The 18,353-nt window shown below is 32.8% G+C and overlaps 2 protein-coding genes and 1 long non-coding RNA gene across 4 annotated transcripts; all 3 read right to left on the reverse strand.

The window, feature by feature from the left end:
• Positions 1 to 5,812: 5,812 nt before the first annotated feature.
• On the reverse strand, positions 5,813 to 6,914 carry LOC139846523 (uncharacterized). The gene is made up of 4 exons (XM_071836005.1): positions 6,817 to 6,914; positions 6,555 to 6,718; positions 6,314 to 6,360; positions 5,813 to 6,182 (listed from the first exon to the last, which is right to left on the reverse strand). Exons 1-4 carry the CDS (start codon positions 6,903 to 6,905, stop codon positions 6,033 to 6,035), a joined length of 450 nt encoding a protein of 149 aa, XP_071692106.1. The 5' UTR covers positions 6,906 to 6,914; the 3' UTR covers positions 5,813 to 6,032.
• Positions 6,915 to 7,503: 589 nt separating this feature from the next.
• On the reverse strand, positions 7,504 to 8,466 carry LOC139846493 (uncharacterized). The gene is made up of 3 exons (XR_011759079.1): positions 8,341 to 8,466; positions 8,180 to 8,213; positions 7,504 to 7,632 (listed from the first exon to the last, which is right to left on the reverse strand). It is a non-coding gene; the product is annotated as an uncharacterized lncRNA (long non-coding RNA).
• Positions 8,467 to 13,361: 4,895 nt separating this feature from the next.
• Positions 13,362 to 15,570, reverse strand: LOC139850637 (uncharacterized). Of its 2 annotated transcripts, none has more exons than XM_071840191.1 (5): positions 15,434 to 15,570; positions 15,257 to 15,345; positions 15,041 to 15,085; positions 14,556 to 14,653; positions 13,362 to 13,655 (listed from the first exon to the last, which is right to left on the reverse strand). In XM_071840191.1, the coding sequence occupies exons 1-5, from the start codon at positions 15,522 to 15,524 to the stop codon at positions 13,586 to 13,588; spliced, it is 393 nt and encodes a 130-aa protein (XP_071696292.1). In that variant the 5' UTR covers positions 15,525 to 15,570; the 3' UTR covers positions 13,362 to 13,585. The 2 variants fall into 2 exon arrangements, with proteins under 2 accessions (XP_071696292.1, XP_071696291.1); XM_071840190.1 differs by having other exon boundaries at positions 15,218 to 15,345.
• Positions 15,571 to 18,353: the final 2,783 nt, after the last annotated feature.

The raw sequence follows: 18,353 nt of genomic DNA on the forward strand, positions 1-18,353 counted from the left end.
TATAAATGATTTACAAAATAGACACAAGTACGTGAAACTACATTCTATGGTTGAATTATCGAAATCGAATATGCCCCTTTTTATTAAGTCTGGCAATCTAAGAATTAAGGAACAGACACCCTAATTGACGCGAATCCTAAAGATAGATCTATTGGGCCTAACAAACCCCATCCAAAGTACCGGATGCTTTAGTACTTCGAAATTTATATCATATCCGAAGGGTGTCCCGGAATGATGGGGATATTCTTATATATGCATCTTGTTAATGTCGGTTACCAGGTGTTCACCATATGAATGATTATATATATATATATATATATATATATATATATATATATATATATATATATATATATATATATATATATATATATATATATATATATATATATATATATATATATATATATATATATATATATATATATATATATATATGTGATGTGTATTAAAATATGAAATCTTGTGGTCTATTGTTACGATTTGATATATATAGGTTAAACCTATAACTCACCAACATTTTTGTTGACGTTTAAATCATGTTTATTCTCAGGTGAATACTAAGAGCTTCCGCTGTTGCATACTAAAATAAGGACAAGATTTGGAGTCCATGTTTGTATAATATTGTGTAAGAACTGCATTCAAGAAACATATGTCGATGTAATATATTTCTATTGTAAACCATTATGTAATGGTCGTGTGTAAACAGTATATTTTAAATTATCATTATTTGATAATCTACGTAATGTTTTTAAAACCTTTATTGATAAAATAAAGGTTATGGTTGTTTTAAAAATGAATGCAGTCTTTGAAAAACGTCTCATATAGAGGTCAAAACCTCGCAACGAAATCAATTAATATGGAACGTTTATAATCAATATGAACGGGACATTTCAGATGGTATCAGAGCCAGGCCCCGGACCAACGTGCACAGCGAGGACGCTGTGTCCCATTAGGGGGGAGGATTGTAATATCCGTCCCACATCGGTTGGAGAGGGAAACGAAGCATGCCTTATAAGGATGTGGAGACCTTTCCTAGCATGACGCGTTTTGGGACTACAAGCTTAGCAGATCCCATGAGAACTCTGCAGTTAAGCGTGCTCAGGCGAGAGCACTACCAGGATGGGTGACCTTCTGGGAAAGTGCTCGTCATGTTTGGTCGTCAAGAAAAATCCGTGCGCCTACAGGCAAAAGCGGACAATATCATGCTACGGGGAACGTGTTACCTGGGATGTTACAGACTTAGGTTGACGACCTTTTGGACCGACTTACTACCTGCATACGTTTCATATCGACTTTTACTGCTTATTCACTGTGAGTTATAGCTTCCCTTTTTATTTATACTATTTTTGGGACTGAGAATACATGCGCTTTTTATGTTTTACTTACTTGACACGTGTACTTAAACTTTACATATGTGTGGGTTATATAACGGCATAAAGATTCCCCTTAGCACGGTAACGTTTAATCATTGGTTTTGAACCGGTGAACGCGAATATTAGATATGGATCCATAGGGTTTGACATCCCCACTCGGGCTAGTCGCGCTAGCATTTAATGGGTGTTTGATACTTCGAGGACATAAGCACTCGCCAAGTGTACTTTTAGGGGGTATTACTATTACGTTAAGTTAGTTACCGGGTGCCCACGGTTAAGCATATACTTTTCATACTGATTTAAACTGCTGGTTGAAGCACTGAAATCTCGTGGTCTACATTACTTTACTGATTACAAACTATAGCTCACCAACATTCGTGTTGACTTTTAAAGTGTGTATTTCTCAGGTGCTTAGACGTTGTTGCTTCCGCTGTTAGACTTGCTGTCTTAGTGTTATAGACTTGCTGTTATGGACCTTCTGTGTTAGATTTTCGCTGCATTACTTAGAGATGTCTCAATCATGAAACTTTTATCTTACATTCGCAACTTATGTTATTTTCAAATAATGGCTTTGTAACGACCTTTGGGTCACATACTTATGTTAACGCTTCTAGTAAGCATGTTATCTTTTGTAAACGCTATCTTTTTATGAATGCGAAACTGGTTTTCAAACAACATGTAGTGTTTGACCGTGTAAAGATCCTGTTGTTGACGAATCGTACACGATGGTTTTGTACGGGGCATCACATACGCCATACGCTGAGCAGCTATTGTCTTGTACTGGTACCTTACAGCTGCTATACGGAAAATCGTACCAACATTTTGCTCGACAGATATTTATAAAAAATTGCAAAACAATTATCAGGAAAACACACGCATACACTGATTAACTATCATAATCCCAATGATTTCTATGTTGTCACTCAGAAAATTTACACTATCCACTGGTATCACTAGTTAAAACCCCAAAATTTTCTCCAGGACATTGCGTATTTGACTGGTAGCACGTGCTACCGGTCGGAACCATATAGGTCCGCCCCTGCTCATCTCCTATAAACATCATCGTAATCAGATCTTATTTTTCATCATCATCAGATTTTGAAACATAAACATATTTCAATTTCATCAACCTTCATCTTAAACCACCTTCTTCATGCTCTTCATAATTTTTTTGGGGGGTTTTCGATTTTGTGAAGTAAAACGAGACCTGAGCTAAGATCTATACTCCTAAACCCAAACTGAATCCTTCTCAACAAACTTATTTTGTTTTCATTAACAGATCTTGTCCAAATCTGATGTTCTTCAATTAGTCAACAAAAGTCAAACGAATGGTCTTAGATCAAATTGGAAGATTAAATGGTGTTTCGGGTCATGAATCTGATTCACGAAGCTTAAGAACGTGGTTTACAACATTTTTTGTGAAGGAATTAATATAAAAAAGGCACTCGAACTCAATTTCGATTTCAAACTCACCAATACAACTGGTTTCTTTCTTGCTTGTTATTTGGAGTTACAAACCGAAGCTTCCGATTCTATTTGGACAAGACGAATTCAAGGATGTAGTTAATATTTGGAATTGTTAAAATATCTTGATTCCATATACAACTGTTTTTTTCCGATAAAACAATAAAAATGGGTTTAGCAACCAACTATCACTTTCATAAGAAATGGGTTGAATTTCTGGTAACTTACCTCTTGAACATGCTTTTCTAAAAACTTGAGTTTTGCATCCGACTCTTCACCAATTGATTCATCAAGATTGTAGCAATATAACTCCAATTGTGATAAACGTGAACTAAGGCCCTCAAGAAAACGCATTAAATTATCGGTGTATTTCTTCATCGATCTCTCAACAGCCAAGATAATCACTTCTTCGTTACTAGAACCATCCGGTGGACTGTAAGATGATGCCAGGAACAGCGATGTTCTTGCCATTTAACACACACACTGGTATACGATTGTTTGCTATTTAACATAATACACGATTGCTTGCTATTTGTTCATTACATTTACACACACATGGTTGCTATTTGTTCAATATGAAATATATAAAGTGTTTAAGATTTTTATTTTTTATAAATTTATAAATTAAAATATATAAATTATAAGATTTTTTGCGCCAATGGTCCCTCCTTTATAGTGAAGATGATGAAAATAAAGAGTAAAAGGACGAATTTACCCTCACATGCAAGTCACATGACATGAGCTAACGGACTTTTTAACGAAAAGTTGACGGAGGGACTAAGTATCTCAAAGTTGTAAAATAGAGGGATGCTGTAAGCAGAAAAAAAAACGAAAGGGACGATGTTCACTATTTGGTGTATAATGGAGCGACCAACGACACAAAAAAGTCTATTACTCATATATAAACAAATAAAAGGCATAATTACGCAGATATTCCTTGAGGTTTTCAACGATTACGTGTCTAGTCCTCAAACTTTTGACTCCCCTTATTATTTTGAAGCTTCTTCACGTAATTGGTTAAAAAGACTTGTATTAAGGTTTTGGGGCTTTCGAGAAGACGACTCGACCACATATTGGTCAACAATTGAGATTGCTTGTCGATTATATTTGTAGCATAAATTCCAAGTGATTGCTCAAAAATATTATTAAATTCGAATTTTTGGTTACTTATATAGTTGAGATCGGCGTCTTCGTGACCATACGTACAACTCAAATTCTGGTATATTGTTGTCATCATAAGTTCCACCCCATTAAAATTAATGCGAGAGTCAAGTGCGAACGCACATAAAAAAAAACTTAAGGTATCGTTTCAAAATATTTGTATAGTTTCTTGCTTATAAGAAAAACGGTTTGTCTAAATATAACATTATTTGAGTAATTCGGATATTTTTTTCGTCATTACATAAAGTTCTTGTAAAATTAACGAGCTAGTTGGGTAATACCCGAAACTTTTGTCGTTGTCTCTTTAAAAACTTGTTAATGTTTCCAAGTCATCCCACCTGTGGCGTTCAATCGGTTCAGAATATCCATTTCTAAGTATTCTATTATTAAAACCGATTAAAGTTTTATAGTTATGATGTCGTTCGTTGCTCATACGATATATCGTTACTAATAGTATTCTAAATTTATCTTTTAAAGGACTAAAATAAGTTAAACAATCTTGAACGGCCAGTTTAAAATATGAGTAACACAACGTGTATGAAAAAAGGTACTATCTAAAACCGGTTCATTCTTATTTTTAACATATTCATGACACTTATTATTAGACGCAATATCTAGTAAAATAATAAAAAAATTATCTATTAAATTATATTCAACCAAAGTGTCTTGTATTATTTTTCTTATATTAATATCGTTATGCCGATGAGCAAATAGTTTAAAAATGATAGTCTGTTTCATTAATAACCACGAATCGAGATTAAATCAATGAGTGGTAACGGCTAAATAAGAATTTGTTATTCCATGTGGTGCGCTCCATCACAAGTTATAGAAACATTATATTTTTATGTTCGAAAACCTTCAATTATATCATTTTTAGCCTTTTCCATAATTTAAATGTGTCACGTCGTAGAGTAGTACGACTTATATTGTTATATCGCGGTTGTAGAATCTCCGTAAGCTTTGAATTGTCGAAGTGGTTGAAATGAAGCCTTTGTTTAATGACGAACCTTGTAAAATTTTCCTGAAGGGCTTCGAGTTCGTATAAAAAAACCGAACCATCCCGACCAAATGGAGGTTGCGCCAGGTCTTGTTCAACCATACCTTTACAAGTGCAGTTAAGACGTTTTCTTAATGAAGAGTTACCAACACTTGAAAGGAACTTCAAACAACTTCTACAATGAGCTCTTTCTTGACTATCGTTCATTACGCACAAGTCAAATTTAGTCCAAATGTCACCTTTTCGGTTAGTTTGTTTAATGTGGTGAACATCGTTGCTGGTGTAACACACTGAAGATGTTTTAACGGAAGCAGAACCGGAAGCTTGTGAATTATCCATTATAGGATTAATAAGTATAATTTTAGAGAATTTAAAGAGATATTTGAAAGAATGTGGGGTAAAATGGTCCAAAAATGCTCAAAAACTGCAAAAAAAAAAAAAAAACAAAAAAAAAAAAAAAAACAAAAAAACAAAATGGTTACAAGCGGCTAGTTTTTTTGTTTTACTTAAAAACCGGTTTGAAAACGGTTTTTACACGGTTGATGTAGCCATTGGGAACCGGTTAGAACCTGTTCGGATCCAAGAACTGGATCTAGTTCCTATCTAACAAGAACCAGTTTTCAGTTCTGGACCGGTTCCGGTTCAGAACTGGTTTTTATGCCCATCTTTTGGCAAGGGTGTGAAACTAACATATGATTTTGTTTGAAATCATGTTAGGAGCCAGGGTTAGTGATTTTGTAATCATGTAAGACCTAATACATAACATGTATTCTATCCAGTGATTACAAGATAAACAAAAGGTACTGTTAAGGTTTTTTAAAATCCCATGTACTTGGGATATTGATATAACAATAATAATCTCAAATAATAGTCGGCAGAGATTAGAGAGTCGGAGACCATTAATCAATTAGTTTACTCGTAGCATAACCCACCCATCAAAAGTTAGCTTAATTAGGAAAACCTATTTAAAAAAAACAAATCCAGAACAAAGAAACGTAACTAGTTTCAAAAGCATGATGATGAGGTGGGTTTAGTTAGTTGTCTCTCTGAAATGCAGCTCTTATAATTTCATTATAGTTGTCTGGCAATTGATCCATACCACTCAATTCTACTTCTCCTGGATTAAGAAACCCACTTCCACCCGCTCTTTCATATTCTTCTATTGTCAGTTTGATCACAGCTGCCTGTAAGTATGAAAAAAGTCCCCCAAATATATTATTATTATTATTATATAGTAGTATTACATAAGCAAAATGAGAACTATGTAATAATTAATTAAATTTAATCAAACCAAAGGATGTACTAACTAACTAACCTTACACTTTCCTTTTATAAATTCATTTCCTGGATCCAATTGCAAGGCTGCATACATGAAAACCAGAATAATAGAATAATAATTAATATATAGAACAGTTCAAAAACTTCACGCAATAATTCACGTCTCTGTTAATAAGAAATTGCTCCATTAATTTAATTTAATTAAAACAATAAAAATAAATTGAACAACAGAGTCATATTTTAATGTTACAAATTGTAATAATATAACAAGAACAAACCTTTCTTAAAGCCTTTATGGATAGCGTCATTGAAATTCTCTTGAGCATAGTAAACAGATCCTAGCCGACTATAAGCTTTGATGTACGACGGGTCTATTTCAATTGCTTTATGACAGTCACGGATTGCTTCTGTATACTGTTGGGTCTGAGTGTAAGCAGCTGCTCTGTAAATGTAAGAGTACCCATTCACAAAAACAAGTAATTTAGATTAGGCAAAAAACAAAACTATAAGTGTTTGGTTGGGTAAATAAGTTTAAGTTACCTGTTACAATAATAAACAGCATTATCATCACAAAGTGCAATAGCAACACTATAACGCTCAATTGCATCCCGATACAACTTAGATTGCATAGCTTTGTTACCTGCATAAAAAACAAAGTACACAAGTCAATGCAATAAAGTTTTATTCTATTACATTTTTGTTTAACCATCTTTATTAAATTTATAAAATATTAAGTGCCATATTACCTTGTAACTTGATGGTATCAGCCAAGTTTTGAAGATCAAACTCCGAACCTCCAGATTTTTTCAGTTCCTTAAAGTACAGACGAACAATAGTAATATAACAACAGTAAGTGACATCAATCTTTATGTATCATCAAGGTAATATAAATATATAGCAATTTTAGTAACTATGTAAAAAAAAGTGAACTATTGTGTGTGAAATATGATTAAAAAAAACCATATGAGTTAATGATAGCCATTTAAAACACAATTCACGATATGCGAAGAAACATATCTACGAATGTATAGACTCTCATAGTTACACCTATGAATGATTAAATTAATATTAATAAATACAAAGGTTTTCAAAAATCGGCAAACCTGAGTTTGTTGCAAACACAAATATTAACGTCATTCAGCCAAATACACAGCATGCAGACAGTAGAATAAGTATGATGTAATTATTAACATGACAATAGATTTAAAGTTAATAGTTAATAGCATACCACTAAAGCACAGTCGAACATATGACCAGCTCTGAACTGCACATCAGCTTCATTCAGTGTATTCCCGAAAAAGCGAGCCTTTTTTAGGGCACCAAAAAATTGAGCAAAAAGTTCATCCTCACTCACCCCTGTCAATCATCAAATATCTGTAACCTCATATTTAAATACATCCAATTCATAAAAGTATACCACAAGATATTCATTAATTTTTCATTAATTATATCCATGATGACTAAGAACAAACTTTAAGAACTTACTATAAAAAGTTCAACAATATGAGAGAACTATATAAGCACAAACTAAGGCAATATAATAAAGATGCCAAGGTTGTTAGTTGTTAGTCGCTAGTCGGTCAAGACCTTGTAGGGACTAATTGGTTAGATCGGGAACTAGTCCTACATTGACCAACTTTGACTGTATTTAACCGGCTTTGTTATCGAAAAAATCAGACTCTTAAGTCTTAACTAAGAAATCCGCCTTTGACCGAATACAATGGACCTTTGACAACATTGACCGAAGAAATTGCCAAGTCGGAAACTAGTGGGGGCGGAGTCAAACTACTTCCAAGTCCCGACTAGTCGGCGACCAGTCGGGGGACTTTTACAACCATGAAAGAAACAAGATAATTTTTGTGTGTGTGTATAAATACAAAGAAATACAAGAATCAAAACTTACCTATGGTACACTTATCGTGTTTGTTGGTGTCATCCTAAATAAGAAGTACAAGAAGCAAATCATCAGAAAAAAAACATATTGAATAGCAACCATAACCCGGAATATATATACAAACAAAAATTGAAAACAAAAAACATATGAAGAAGAAAAAAGAATAGTACCAGAGTTTGTGACGCCTCGGAAGTTTTGGAATTGACTGGATCATTAACTATGGATGATAAATGAGATGTATCTGCTTCAACTTTCTCACGAACATCATCTGATTTAATCCCGTTATCCGGTCCTGGAAAATCTGGACCAGAGAATCAGATTTTGGAACACTTGAAGTAGACAAGGAATCAATCTTAAAAGCTTTAGATAAGCAGTCTTTTGCGACACCAAGACTTTCAGGATCACTAACAGAACTAGGATCAACTGAAAAACGGATTATGAAGGAACTGTTAGCATATAAAGATTTAGGCATAAAATGCATCTCTAAGTTCTCATAAAAAACCCTAATTTCACTAGTTTCCCTAGTTTCACACTTAACATAAAGTGATCCGCAGCTTTCATTTTCTAACAGAAGATAGTAAACCTTATTTCACTAGTTTCCCTAATTTCACACTTATGAACTTGAGCTAAATTTTAACATATCAGTCAAGTTAACATCCATAATTGTGGTTCAACTGCAATCAACAATAATATACCCCTAAACTTAAACATACACTAATTACCTACGCATCTGACAATTATACAATCTCAAATAAAATGTATGTCTCAGTTGTCATAAAAACCCTAATTTTACTAGTTCCTTTAAATGCACCTTACACTGAAACAATCAGCGGCTATCATCAACGTAACAGAAAACATTAAGCCGGCTAACGATTAATAAATATAATTGCAAACCCTAAATATTTAACTAAAATTACATTAAAGACAAATTATCAGTATTATATATGTATAAAATAGTGAGAGCGAGATCGAGAGAACCGGAATTCAGAAAATCAAGAAAGGAGAGGACAATGCGACGACAAAGAGGGGAATCAGCCTCCTTCAAATTCGCCATTTTTTCGTTCAACTAAATCAGTGCAAATAGAAATGCAAACGCGGCACTCGGTCACTGTGTTTCTTTTTATCATACACTAAAAGAGATAATTACGCAAACAATCCCTGTAGTTTTTACAGAGTACGTGTTTAGACCCTAATTTTTTTGAGTTTTATTTTATTATACCAAAAATAAAATAAAAATGATTTTTGTGTTCATTGTTGTCCGTCTTTTGACTATTGTGATTTGTGAGCAATGGCGATTCTAGAATCGATTTCATTGGGGTCTTATAAAATCTAAGTAGTACTTTATAAATTATTTTTCTTAAGAATGACTATTTAATTTTATAAAAACCACTAACTTCAAAAACATATGAGGTCTTATCTATAAATTTAGTGGTGTCCTATAAAGTTTTAGTAGTATTAGACTATAATTTTTTTTAGTGGGTTCAAATGACCTCATATGCTTGTGCTTACATTCGCCCCTAATTGTGAGTATTTGACTCACTTTATCATATATACTAGCTAAAGAACTACGAATTCGCGAGATTTTTTATGAACTTTGTTATAATAAAGTAGAAACGAGGCTTGTATATGAAGATAGATTATTATACGTTCATGATGCATTCTCGAGTTATTTTATGGGTGGAAAGGAAAAGAGACATAAAGAAACAAAATAAATGATGCATTCTTAAGTTTTTTAGGATGGAAAAGAATAGAGAGAAATGAGTGGGAGGGAAAGCTTAAAGAGTAATTTGTTATGAGTACTTTCCGTCCAAATTTGAGCAAATTAGAAGGGAAAACATTTTATGACTCATGTATACATGATAAATGTGATATATATACATAACATAATACTTTTTCTTACATACTATTCGCAATTCAAAATATACATTATATGAAAACTATGAGAAACTTAAATAACATTAGCTATGAAAACATTAACTATGAACACTAAATATTTGATTTAATTAAAGGAGTGCAAGTACATACTCTGTATATTCTTAATGTAATGGCCACCATTGCCCATATCTAAAATCATAAAGAATAAACTTGAGAAACATTAGTCCCACTAAGTTGAAACAATTATTGAAATTCATAAGAAAACTTTAGAAACTATATAAAATGAAATGTAATTTACACGGAATAAAAATGCATATATTATGTAAGTATCCAAATTTCGGGTAGTTTGTATTCAGTTTCTTAAGTAACAACTCATGCACAATATGAATCTTTCTATTTCTTTCACAAACTTTGGATCTTTCGTTTCCTTTGCCACCATGAATTCATCGTGACAACGGTCCTTCAAGGAAGTAGAAACCTGCATTAATTCAAACAACAAAAATTTAGATAGATATCTAGACTGTAGACTAATGTTATAGTACACTAACCATTATTGCAATTGAACCTCACCCATTTGAACTTGAAACTTCATAGATTTCTCATGGCTCCACCAATGTCTCATGGTGAAGACAATCTTATTGTCCAAACGCTGGAACCATTGTTACCATTCAAAGATGATTCTCATACAATAAACAGGAACCTGACAAAATCGTTACAGTTGTAGTCCTATACAAACAAATCATCACTAAAAATATCAACTAAAGAAGATACCACTAACATGTGAGTATGTGACTTGCAATAGGGGCTACATTTTTCATTCCATTTTTTAATATAGGAGCAAGAATTGTGACCCACCAAATAAGAACTAATAATTTCATGACATTAAAGCAATATAATACACTTTGACTTCATAAGGTAGCGACTAATCTTTAATCGTTTCAATACACTTACGTAAAATTGGTCAATTACTTCAATAACAATCCAATTTCCAAGAATGAAAAAAAAACTTTACTTGGATTTATGCATCGTTAATAATCTTTGGTCGACTTTTTACGTGTTATACATATATTCAAGCCAATTTCTTATAGTAACTCCTTTTAGAAGGACACATTTAACCGTTAGTCGCTACAATGTTACATACAAAAGTGCAACTCACATTGATCCATTTATCTATTTAACGGTTCTAAATAGTGCACCTTTATTTAGTGTATAAAATGAAACCAACCCATTCAAAAATAATAAAATATGTTACCATGTTTTTACCTTGATTTAATTACTGTTTCAGTCACTTTGAATTATACAATTCTACCTGAAGTTTAGTATCAAGCTTCCAACCATGGTAACAGAATTGTCATTTTCCCATCCGTTGGTGGGCCTAAAAGTATTGAGATTCTGCAAACATGTTTGATAGGAAAAATTTATCTATATATAATCATCACTTCATCAGGGTATATATAAATGTTGTTCTCACCTGATAGGCTGCACGATCCAACTAATAATGTTATGGATGGTTATACGATTTTTTTCAAATTGGAAGTAGTCAGAATAAGCTCATGAACATTAGTTCTCAAACAATGCTATTTCATTATAAAGTTTCAAAAATCTGTATGCATATATGAAACTTGTATACCTCAAATGTATCATTATGAAAGTTAATAAAAATGGGTAACGCTCAGCTTCCATTGTTGACATATGCCTCCACTTTGTCATCGCATCCAGTGGCGGATCCAGGAAAATTTTTCACCGGGGGCGGATTTTTTTCTAAAATGTAGGGAATTTTTTTTGACAAAATATAGAGTTTTTTGAGTAAAATTTGGAGGTTTTTGGGCAAAATACGAAGGCTTTAGGGCAAAATATGGAGGTTTTGGGGCAAAATATGAAGGGTTTGGGGCAAAAAAAAAATTCCACGGGGGCAAAATCGAAAAACCGAAAAAATTTGCACTAAAATTTCGAAATCCACCGGGGGCGGCCGCCCCCCTCCTTAACCCTTTGGATCCGCCTCTGATCGCATCGCCATCTTTACATAGCATAGACTTAAACAGTTTGTGTCCAAATATTACTTTAAGAAATTCGTGTATAATTTTAATTTAATTTCTTGATTCAAGAGGTTACATGTATTCAAAATAATGATAATACACACTTGTAACGAGTTTTGATCCATCTAACCATATGACGCACTACATTGTCAGCTACTTTAATTACCCTGTAAAGATAAAACATAATTCAAATCAACCCAGTTCTAAGTAAATGGGTCGAAATTGTCACCTCTAGACAAGAGAAATGTCTTTCTAAAGTTCAGACGAGAAATGTCTTTATAAAGTTTAGACGAGAAATGCTTATCGTGAATAATCTGTTGTCACATATTTGCAGTGACCATGTTAGAATTGGAATTGGCTAATATATTTGGCGGACTGTTTGTGATTAGTCCCGATGTAAGTTGCATATTCATGTCACATTCGTAAAAAATATTTATATTTATCAACTACCAAAGCCTAACCATTAATCTTCATTCTCCATCTTATTGGCCCCATTATGTTGTGTCAATGTAACTTTCGTTTCTCTTAAAAGTTAAAACAATGGTTAAAGTCCAATTTAATTGGTCAAAGTCAGACTCATTAGTTTAAAGTCGGATCTGTTAGTTCAAACTGGATTTATACGGTCAACATCAGACAAAATAGGTCAACTACAGTCTAAGTCAAAGTTGGTTAACGTCCGACTATCCCCCAACTAGTCTCCTACTTTGCTGATTAGTCCCTGCAAGTTCCTGACCACTTATACAACCTTGCTTTAAACCACTGTTCACGTCTTGAGGTCGATTATAATGTACCTTTTACAGCTTTGGGGCCTTAAAAACGAACGCACAAGAGAGACAAAAGACCGATACCAACAAGTTTTGGGACCAAGAGCAAATTTCCCACTTCACATGGTGGTTGCTCTGATATCAAATATTGTTTTCGGCTTCTTCCTCCACTCGTCTATGGCTTCTCTTTTCCGGAGAGCAACAAGGATTTCAAGCTTCTAACGGTGGCATCAGCTTATATTGTGTCTATCATGATACTACTGGCTGCTGCAAAAGTGTATGTTAAGAGTCCACGCAAGTCTTATTTCAAAACGGTTGATTAATACTTCATGTTTCGCATCATTGTGTTTCTTATTGTTTGGTGGATTGATGATGAAGTTTAGAGTCCACGCACTGATCGAAATTCATTTTTTAGAATACAAAGTGAAGAAATCTGAGATTTTTGATTCTATATGTATCTTTTCTTATTATTGGATTAGATATAGAGACAAATGTAATGTGTATTGGATTAATTGGAACGTAATGCCCTTGTAAGTGTTGTGGCGGCCTCTCTAGAGTCTTTCTAGAGGGTCGGGTTTGAATGAAATTTTTGCCGTTGAAAAAAAAAAGAATACAAAGTGGAGTTGACTGCAAAACTTGATACAATTCAAGCTGCAAGCGAAATTATTCAAAATATATTTGACCAAAATCAACACCCTGTTACAACATTTAAAATTAATTCTCACAGAGCTTTAAAATCTTCAGCTGAATTTTCTGCCGGTCATCTCCTCAGCCTCGTACAATATGTGATTTATAAGTCCTCTCGCTGCAATGCAAATATACAAAATGCAGAGTTTTATAACTAGTTACAGTCACAAACAAAGATATCATTTTGCTTAGATGTGTGCAGTGGCAAATTTAAGATTAGAATTCAAAGGGGTCCCAAAATATTTTTACAAACTACCATTCATATTTTGTGGTTGTTTCCTTCTAAAAAACCATAAATCCAACAAATATATGGGGTCCTATAGTTAAATTTAGTGGTGTCCTATATAATTTGAAGGCCGCCACTGTATGTGTTTATATAACAAGTATAAAACTGAAACAATAAAATGGAAGGTTTTATGTATAAAGAAACAATTAAGCATACATGTGAGTTTTGAAGCTAATCATGTTTTTCAGTCAAAACTGCCAAAGAGTTGAATTCGTCTTTATTCGAGGTTGTTAATAGTATAAAATCGTGTGAGTCCCTAAAGGCCTACACCATAATGCACCTAGTACGAAGGGCGACTACATAACCTAAATGTTCGGTCCTAATAGTCATAATTAAATGAATGCATACAAAATACATCATATGTCCAAACACAATTTTAGACATCGCAATTTTTACCCATTTAATCATGAATGGGCTAATTTGGGACATGTTTGATTTCTAACAGGGCAAAAGGATAATATAAATTTAATAGATTAGATAATAAGTAAATGGGTCAAACATGTTCAGAATTATCCACAGTAATTAGGATGCAAATAATCAAATTATATTCTAATGACAATGTTTTTGTATTCCTACTTAACACTAACTATTAGTAATATAAATACAACAAAAAATTGTGCTTTAGGGTCGCCTCAAACCAAACTTGACTACCCACCCATCTTAAACTATGACCCAACCTGCCCGACCCACCCAATTTTTCCATTTCTAACGAAAAAAATCAAAGAATAAAGTCTTACTCATCTTTGAACTTCTGAATCTTCTCTGGATCAGTTTCATGCATGTGTTTTCTGAACTGCTGCCTCACCATTTGAACAACGAGCTCTGTGTTGTGTTGCTACAGTTTATAGAGTCTTTAATCAAATTTCACCATGAAAAATCTTCAAACATCTTAACATTTGAAAACCTATGACGTGTTTTTTTTTTTGTGTAACACGTGTGTTTATGGGTGAATTATGATAACTAATCTATTAGTAAATTTTACAAGCTAAGTACAACGCCATTGAGCATATGTTGCTGAAGAACCTTTTACAACTATTGAATGACAATCGTTTAAAAAATCAAGTTTTTACATATGCAGTTAGGACTTATATCTAATTGCATCCCAATAATTGCAAAAAACTCAAAATACACAACAACAAATTTATTTAATTAATTATTTAATTAACAAAAATGTTAGTAGGATCACAAATCCACAATGTATATATAGCAGATGGTGAATTACCTTATGACCAACATACTTTGCTCTACGTAGGCATTCACGATATAGCTACAAATCAAAATGCACAAAATTAGCAAAGTCTACATTTCAAATTTCACAATTCTTATAATATTAATTACACAATATCATTGTTCACCAAGGAGCTAAATTTATTATATCAAAACTACTACTAGTATCTACCATGCCTAAATCCAAAACACAAGAGGTATTAAGATAAACCCTAATTGCGTTATTGGCAAGTTCCGGTGGCAGTGCAGTTTGAAGAGACGGCATTTTCTTTGGTTGGTCTTCAAATTGGAGCTGCTGATCTAATTAAAAACAATTACTCAGTATCAAATTAACAAAGTAGCACAATCATGTTATTGTAATAATAATAAAAAATTAAAAAAAGATTACCTGATCGGGGGTTGAAACGGCGGAGGCCGGTGTACAATTCGACTGCAGAACTTCTATACTTAGATGAGTCGGGTCGGGTCGGGTCTACCATGTTGGATATAAGTATAGCGCCCTTAAATTTTCAGATTACAAGTAACATTGCCCCCTAAACTTTTTTTAACATCTCAAAACCAAACTGTATTTAGAAGAGGTAAACAATTCATGACGAGTCAAAACTCAAGTTTTAACATCTTAACAATAGTATACAAGAGTTTATATGAAATTGAGTTTATGTTGGAGTAAAAATCTCATATATTTGGATGACTTAATAAAGAGTATATGAGAGTTTATAAGAGTATTGCTTATGATTTTAATAAGTTACACGTTATTAGCTTTCTTTGATAAGTAATAAAAGCGGAGCTTATGAAAATATTATGTAATAATCTCAACTTGGACCTAGTGGTGATAAAGGAAAAGGTGAAGACTTAGTGAAATAAAACTACTGAGTATCTTTGTTTTCACGTGAGTGGGACTATCCTTATGAATATGGTTATATAGTGACAAGTATAGTGAAATGTGTCATAGTTATTATTATACCGTGTAGCGAGTTTGTGACGAGTGCAGTGATTCTATGTGACTATATGTACACTCAGTGATGACGTCGATGGTGTTTTTTCAACGTAAGAGGTCAACCCTATCCACCTTAGTGCTTTCGGGTGGGAGTGTGTTGAGTCTAAGTGTTGCTGTCTGGGTAGTATAGCTCTGAATGACGAATGTGTTGCGTACTTGCGTGTGGAAGATTATACAAGTGATTCAGTAGCAAGGACTATCGGTAGACTCTAGTCGGATCAGGTAGTACTTGAAGGCCCGTACAAGTCGTCAATCCTCTTGTTATTATGTGATTAGTGACCAGTAACTTAAGTTGTGTTTGATGCTTATAGTGACGTTCATCTAGATATTTCCATTCACTTAGTGTTGCGCTAACAACCCTCCCCCCCACCCCACCACCCACCCACAGTGTTCTTTCCCTACAGGTGAAGTGTGACATACTTTTGTGCTTTTGGTGGGTGAAGCAGGGACAAAAGTGATGTTTGACATGGATTAAACTCTGATGTTTTTGAATAAAATAATTTTATAGTGGGTCTGTAATAAAGTAACACCAGTGTTTGTATAACCGTATAATACTAGTGAAATGACCCGTGAAATCACGGGTTTGTTTAAACGAAACCGTTTAATGATATGTTTTGGGTATTAAGTGAACGTAAATGCTAAAGTTATTTAGTTTAATGACCCGTGGAACCACATAGTCCGACTAAGAAACTCGTCAGCTGAACATTTCATCAAACACCTAAAATGCATATTAAACAATCCACATTCAATCATAAGAGATAATATTAGTTGTGATTTTATTTTAAAAGTGTAAATTAAAATATAAATGTAGAATTAGTTTTCTTCTGCTTAACTTTTATACTTCCTCGTACTCAATTCAAAATAATTAATTAAAATACTCAATTCAAAATAATTAATTAAAATTATTTAAAATTATTTAATTTTAATAATTAAAATAACTATTAATAAGATTTAATAATAATTAATTAATTAATAAGATTTAATTTTAATTCAAAATTATTTATATTAATAACATCACCCACCATGCTTAGATTTTTTTATTTTTCTTTTTGATTTTTTTTAACAAAGGAATTAGCCTAATAATGACATCATCATTTTAGCAATATAATCGAAACTATAGATAGATAGATATGTGATTAATATATATTTATATATGGTCTGTTTTGAATACAATCTTCTATTGTAGTTAAAAAATACGGTGTTACATATTAAGCTATTAAAAATAAGTTCCTAACAACTAGCTTTAATAATCTACTCATAGCTTATAAAAATGTTAAATTACACAACTACCCTTAACATACTTGTTTAATACCGTATATATTTAATTGTCATTTTGAGTTAATTTACAACAACAAGCTCTATTTACTTTACAAAACGCTCACTAAAATAATAAGCTCAAACTTCTAGCATTATGGTGTGTTTGGTGAAAGTAGCTGGAGCTTGAACGTATGACTAGAGCTGGTAACTGAAGCTCAATTTTTAAACTGAAAACTGGAGCTTATTTTTTTATAAGTATTTAACAAAGTAGGTAGAGTTGAAAGCTTATAATTATAATTCGACAAAAAAAAAAAAAATTCTTATATTTGTAAATATAAAGGGTAGTTGTGTAATTTTTCATCTCTTAAGCTAGCTACTTATTTCATAAAATAGTTACACTAGTTATTTTTCTAGAACTTATTTTTATTATAAACTCTAAAATTTAGTCACTCAAGCAAAACTTATAGTTCGAGTTTATTAAAAATATAAAATTAAATTCACATAAGTTGCGAGACTTAGTTGATTCAACAAGAAGGTCCAATACCAAACATAAATCAAGTCTTCGAGCCTTAAAATAAAACATGTTGAAACCCTTGTCGTCAAGTACGGACACCGTTGCCTCAATTTTGATCTGAAGAAAAACGCCATAACATGGTAATCTATTTCAATTTCATAATTTTTTTTTTATTATTTTTTTTATTTTTTTTTGGCGAAAAAACGAAAACTCATATAGAAACGAAGCCGTTTTCCAAAGGAAAACGTCCTCAACAGGAATACAAAAGGACAACGGGAAAACGGAGAAACTCGCACTTAGAAAACAACCATATAAACCTTACAAGAACTAACTATAACTAGCCTCCCTAACATCCCGATAGAAACCTTACAAACATATAAACCAAACAATAACCGTAAAATACACGAAAATACAAGGAATGAAACGAATCGAAGAACACAAAACGGATCACAACAATCAACCTCAGAGACCCTTCCTTTTCAGTTTTCCATTGATCGTCTCTTTCTTTACATTATTGTTGTGAATTAATAAAAATCTATA

Source organism: Rutidosis leptorrhynchoides, chromosome 5, assembly GCF_046630445.1.
Source record: "Rutidosis leptorrhynchoides isolate AG116_Rl617_1_P2 chromosome 5, CSIRO_AGI_Rlap_v1, whole genome shotgun sequence".
Classification (NCBI taxonomy): domain Eukaryota; kingdom Viridiplantae; phylum Streptophyta; class Magnoliopsida; order Asterales; family Asteraceae; genus Rutidosis; species Rutidosis leptorrhynchoides.